Source organism: Lagopus leucura, unplaced genomic scaffold (assembly GCF_019238085.1).
Source record: "Lagopus leucura isolate 7727_CA_CO unplaced genomic scaffold, USGS_WTPT01 Super-Scaffold_797, whole genome shotgun sequence".
NCBI lineage: Eukaryota > Metazoa > Chordata > Aves > Galliformes > Phasianidae > Lagopus > Lagopus leucura.
Genome location: NW_024962259.1, coordinates 1,194,552 through 1,200,212, shown reverse-complemented (window position 1 = coordinate 1,200,212; position 5,661 = coordinate 1,194,552). Strand labels below are relative to the sequence as shown.

General features: G+C 53.3%; 1 protein-coding gene across 2 annotated transcripts in view; it reads left to right on the top strand.

Annotated features, from left to right (window-relative positions):
- Positions 1-4,461: 4,461 nt before the first annotated feature.
- MAP2K6 (mitogen-activated protein kinase kinase 6) overlaps positions 4,462-5,661 on the top strand; it is a 45,684-nt gene continuing 44,484 nt past the window's right edge. The window contains exon 1 of one of the 2 annotated variants that reach the window (XM_042865139.1): positions 4,462-4,731. In XM_042865139.1, the coding sequence (XP_042721073.1) occupies positions 4,716-4,731 (16 nt within the window). In that variant the 5' untranslated portion in view covers positions 4,462-4,715. Of the gene's footprint in view, positions 4,732-5,010; positions 5,153-5,661 lie in introns of those variants that run through there. The other variant, XM_042865138.1, reaches the window with a different exon arrangement.

Sequence of the window (5,661 nt, the reverse complement as noted above, 5' to 3'; positions counted from 1 at the left end):
GGTAGCGGCGGCGGGGACGCAGAGAGGGGCCGGGCAGCCCGAACCACCGCCCCGGGGCGGAGCGGGAGGAACGGAGCCGCCCCACGGGGCTGGGGATGGAAGAGGGAGGGGGTTGGGGATGGGGGGTGGGGTTTGTAGGGGCGGGGGGGAGCTTTGATGGGTGGGGGGTTGGAGGGGAGGGGGGTTGGTGTGAGTAGAGGGGTGGTGTGAGTAGAGGGGTGGTGGGGGAGGGATCTCAGGTGGAGGGGTTGTGGATGGGGAGGTCTGGATGGGAGGGTTTCTGATGGGAGTATTCTGGATGGAGGTGTTCTGGATAGGTTCCGATGGGGGGGGGGGGGGGGGTGGGGGGAGGGGTTTGGATAGGGAGTTCTCAATGGGGGGGTTCTGATTTGAAGAGTCCTGGAGAGGGGATCCTAGATGGAGGGTTCTGTGTGGGGGTTCCTCTTTGGAACTTTCATGGCAGAGTGGGAACCCCCATGACAGACCCAGCACTGCACTCCCTATCTGCTTCTGGAACTTTCTGTCATTTTATTGCATTATCAGAAACAGAACAAAAACACTGAAAATGCCACTCAGAGCAGCAGCTGCTGAGCTCCCAGCTCTGTACCTTTATTTGTATGCCAGTATGATACTGAGCACAAGGCACAGAGTGTAACTACATACCTCTGTATCTCTGTATATCTGTACATCTCTGTATCTGCATATTGACATATCTATATATATGTATATGTATATCTATACATCTGTGCCTTACTGGTGATCAGCTAAGATGATATGTCTCACAAAAGAAGGGAAGGGAAGGGATGGGAAATAGAAATAGGAATAGGAGAGGAGAGGAGAGGAGAGGAGAGGAGAGGAGAGGAGAGGAGAGGAGTAAATACAAGCATTATAATTAAATAATGCCTTTAATTTTGTCTAATGAAGAGTGAGTAAATAGAGGGCATCGTAACTTGAGCTTCAATGAGGAAAAAGAAAGAAGAACAAACTTCTTATTGTCATCCAACGAGCATCAAACAGCAAGAAGTCTAGAGCTGAGTTCTTCTGGTCACTTTGATGTCTGTTGTGGTCTCTTTTCATACTTAGTTCTAAGCACTCCTGGTTATGTCCTACCTGCAGAACTCTGAACTGCAGCTCAGGCACTGGGGTGAGGGATTGGGCCTGGGGATTGGGGCAGGAGCTGCAGCCACTGGTGCAGTGCAGTGCAGGGAAATGCAACCATGCAGATTGGGAGTAGTGCAGGAGCTCCAAAGCAATGGGAGACAACATCGTGCAATAGGGAATGCATTTTGCTGAGCCACCCATTGGGTGCTGCTGCAGCATCTGTGCAAGGAGTGAAGCCAAAAGAGCACTGAAAAGAAAAGTACAACCACAGAGGGCTGCTTGCAGATGTTTGCTGGCATCCCTGCTTGTCCTGTGTCCTGCAGCCAGAGAGGGGAGCTCTGCCCATCCCTCCCTGTGCCATGCACAGTGGGATGGAGAAATTCGGAACCAGAGCCAAATGGCTGCACTGGGAGTGAGTGGGTTCTCCCGTTTCAGTTTGGTTCTGTCCTTGATGGTATTTGTGTCACAGGGGGAGCACACAGGCTCTGGTGGCCCTTCACATCCAGCAGAGATATGCAAAAATAACCCAACAGGAAAGCTCCAATGGGTTTGCCCAGGAGCTGCAGGTGCACAGCTGTCCTTGCTGCTCCTCTTTCAGCCCAGCCCTGTGGAGCCCTCTGAGAATCAGATCATACAGATGAAACCCTGTGTCTTGCATTTTCCTTTGGACTCACATCTGCTCGTTAGCTGCCTCAGGGCCCGCTCCTTGCTCACGTGCAGCTCTGCTTCTCATGCACAGAGTATGCCACAAACTGCAGCTTAACCCAGGTTAGGTCCGTCAGGCTAGGAGCAGAAGAAAGCTGCTCCAAAAACAAGTGGCTGGAATGGTGGCACTTTGTCATTAGCCTCACATCTGTCAAAAGAAAGGTCAGTCACCATACTGGGCTCTTACACATCACAGCCCTTATAGTCTGAACTAGAGCACCTCCATCACTATCCCTTTTCTTTAGGAGTGCAACTCCTTACTTAGCTGGAAAAGTGTGCTCAGCCCATTCCTCTGACCCAGCAGCTCTCAGAGCTCTGAGACTGTGTGTATTGGGAACCACTTCTTCTGAGAAGCAGCAGTCAGGCACTGGCACAAGGACTGATAGGGTCACCACCCCTGGAAGTGTTCTAGAACCATAGAGATGTGACACAGAAGGATATGGTCAGTGGACACAGTGAGGGTGGGCTGGGCTTTGGCCTGGGCATCTGAGAGGTCTTTTCCAACCTCCATGAGTCGATGATTCTGTTATCATTTCTTTGGTTATTGAGTTGTGATCAGGTTTTGCACATTGGCCTCGGACACTTCTATGTGCTGCAGGTGGTCCTTGGGGCCCTGACCCCTCTGCACATTGGGTGCCACAGTACTGGCTGCAGTGTTCCCCTGCTTCTCCCTTCTATGTTAGCTCTAGGGTGGGAAAACTCTCAGCACGCAAGGAAAAATGATGGAGAAGCAAGTGGCAGAGGCAGAGCAGACAAAAGGCACAGTGTGGCTGAGCCCAGAGGCTTTCAGCCTGCTCACAGCTTGCAGTTCTCTTTAATTTAGGGAACAAAGGAACACAGGGTATCGGCCGGCACCATTCAGGCCGTGGGGAGCAGATGGCCGAGCTCATGCTCATTGTTTCTCACCTCCTCTCTCTCTCCAAAAGCGTTTTTCTCCTCCTCAGCATCTGCAGCACTGTTTGGCTCTCCCTGCAGCTCCTTCCCTGCTGAACAGCCCTTTGCCCCACTGGGAGGATTTCCTGCAGGGCCCTCCCTGTGCCTATCCCAGTGCTCTGCATCTTCTGCTGGGTGGGATGCAGCCCAGCAGCAGGAGGTGATGCATTCACCTGACCTCAAAGTGTCTGCAATGGAAACGCAGTGGGAAGCAACTGCTGCAAGAGGAGACTCACAGAGGGGAAAGCAGGAAGGCTCCTCAGTGCCCCAAGCAAAGCACGGCCTACGAACAAATACACACTTGAGTGCAAATCTATGCTATGGTTATCAATTTTCTTTTCTTTTTTTTTCCCAGTATTTTTTTTTTCTCTGCACTCTTAGCAATGAAGGAATAAACAAACCATAATCATGCATAAAATGGGAAGGATTACACAGAGGCAATGGGCACAGACAAAATTAAGGGCAAGCACAGATTTTGGGATCAGAGCTCTTCTTTCAGCCTTATGGACTCTTAGTAAAATGAACTTTTTCCCTCAGAGCTTTTTGTTCTCATTGCTGCAGTTGAAGGCATGGAGATCCCATGCATGCCAGTAGAGCACGAGCAGAGCAAACAGCAGCACTGCTGCTGGGGTCTGTCACTGAGTGCAATCCCTGTGGCTTGCAGACAAAGCAGCAAGTCATTGTCTAAAAAGTCACCAAGTGTGACACTGCTGACTGACACAGCTGGATGTCCTGTCCCTGGAGGTGTTCAAGACCAGGTTGGATGGGGCCCTGGGCAGCCTGGTCTAGTATTAAATGGGGAGGTTGGAGATTCATGATCCTTGAGGTCCCTGCCTAGCTGGGCCATTCTGTGATCCAACTCTTGCACTTCAGGCTCCTCCTGCAGCTCCCAGATCTTTGCCATTCCAGAGCTGATCTCTATGTTTTGCTTCAGCATTTGCTCTCTGGAATTAATTGCTGCACAGCAAAGCGAGGTGCTTCGCTGTAAACAAACCAGCAGCCAGCAACTCACATCGTGTTTAAAAAATTGCTTAAAAGATCTCAGGAGACAAATGGCCTTTTTTTGCACAGTTTGGAAGCAGTGCGGGTGGGAGGAGGAGATATACGCAGGGATGCAGGCAGAGATGAATGCACAGAGGGGTGAAGAAAAGGATTCATATAGGGATGGCAGGCAGGGATGCACACAGCAGTGAAGGCAGGGATGCAAGCAAGGATGCATGCAGGGATGCATGCAGAAATGCACTGAGGGTTGAAGTAAGAGATGCACAGAGGGACTGATGGAAGGATGTATGCCGGGATGTGAACAGGGATGCACGCTGGGGTGAAGGCAGGGATGCAAGCAGGGCTGCATGCAGAAATGCACAGGAGGGTGAAGGAAGAGATGGACGGAGAGATTCATGATGTATGCAAGGACGAACCCCCCAAAAATCTGGGCAGCGGGGGGGGGGGGGGGGGGGGGGCCAAAAAAAACAACCCCTCCCTACACCACTGCGCTGCAGGAGCGGAGCCACGCACCGCCCTGAGCGCGACCCCCGCCGCTCCCCCCCCTCCCACCGCGCAGCCTCCGCGACGCTCCGCGCAGCAGCGCCCTCTGCAGGCGGCCGCCGGAGGCTGCGGGACTACAGCTCCCAGAGGGCAGTGCGGCGGCCGTCGGCAGCGCGCCTGCGCACTGCGCCCCCCAGCTCCAAGTTTGGAGCTGCGAGCTGCCAGCCCTGGCCCATCATGTAGGTGCAGCAGAGCCTTCCCCAGCACTGCAAGCAGGGGGGGAGGAAACCCCCCGCGCTGCAAGCTGCCCTGCAAAGTGTGCAATTGCACGGCCCCCCGCTGCAAGGAGAGCTGCTGCAGCGAGTCAGGAAAACTCCAGTTGCATGAAGATTGAGCGCTTGCAGTTTGCATCTTTGTTGCAAAACTAGCTCCAGAAGAGAGGCAAGGCAAAGTCTTTTGTGCTCCCCTCCCCCATCAAAGCAAAGGGGAAAATGTCTCAGTCGAGAGGTAAGGCTCCTACTTCTGTTCGTTGCAAATATGCAAAAAGCCGTGCATGCATTTTGCAGTGCATGCATGCATTTTTCGGGATGCAATTGCATTTTGAAGTTTGAGGCTTTCAATGGCTCTCAGTTGCATTTCCTGTTTAGTATGTGCCTTTTTGCAGCCACACACACACTCACACACACAGTTCCTGTAAGGCAGGGCTCGCACTTCAGCTGTGCATTGACGTTATTTGAATTCTTCTGCGGGCATTACGGAGCCCTTTCTGCCTTTTGCACAGTCAGGACAGGGAGAGGGTGCGGAGGAGCAGATGCATTCGCTGTCGTGTGGTGTGCATGCAAAATGGGCACGGTGCAGGAGAACCGCAGCTGATTTGCAGCGCAAAATGAAATGAAACTTTTGCAGAACTCCGGGGACGAGATGAAAGGTGAAACTCGAGCGGAGTTACCAGGAATTAAATATATACCTATGTTTCCATGGGAAAGTATTGTTCTGGTGCCAGGGCTGAGATCATTTTTCCACCGATCTCTCTCTCCCCCCCCCCCCCCCCCCATCCCCAATAAGATGTGTAACTTTTGCAGGGAGCAACGCGTGCAGCGGGGCCGCGGGGTGCAGCGCTGCGATGGCTCGGGGGGGCTGCGGGGGGTACAGCAGAACCTCTGCGAGGGGCAGGGGGGCGGGGGGGGGGGGGGGGGAGGGAGGGGGGTTGAAATATTGCAGAAATGCGGAGGGAATGCAAATAGTCCCTGCAGGGGGACTCTAATTGAGGCGCTGGGGGAGCTGCCGCTGTGGCCATTCATTGTGGAAATAATGCACATATGTCAGCGAGCGGCCACGCAGATGCAGCTTTTGGAAGCGCGTGGATTTGCTGTTGCAATGCATTTTGCAGCCTGGGGTGGTTGCAGCCCCCGGCTTGGCGCTGGGCTCACTCCGGGT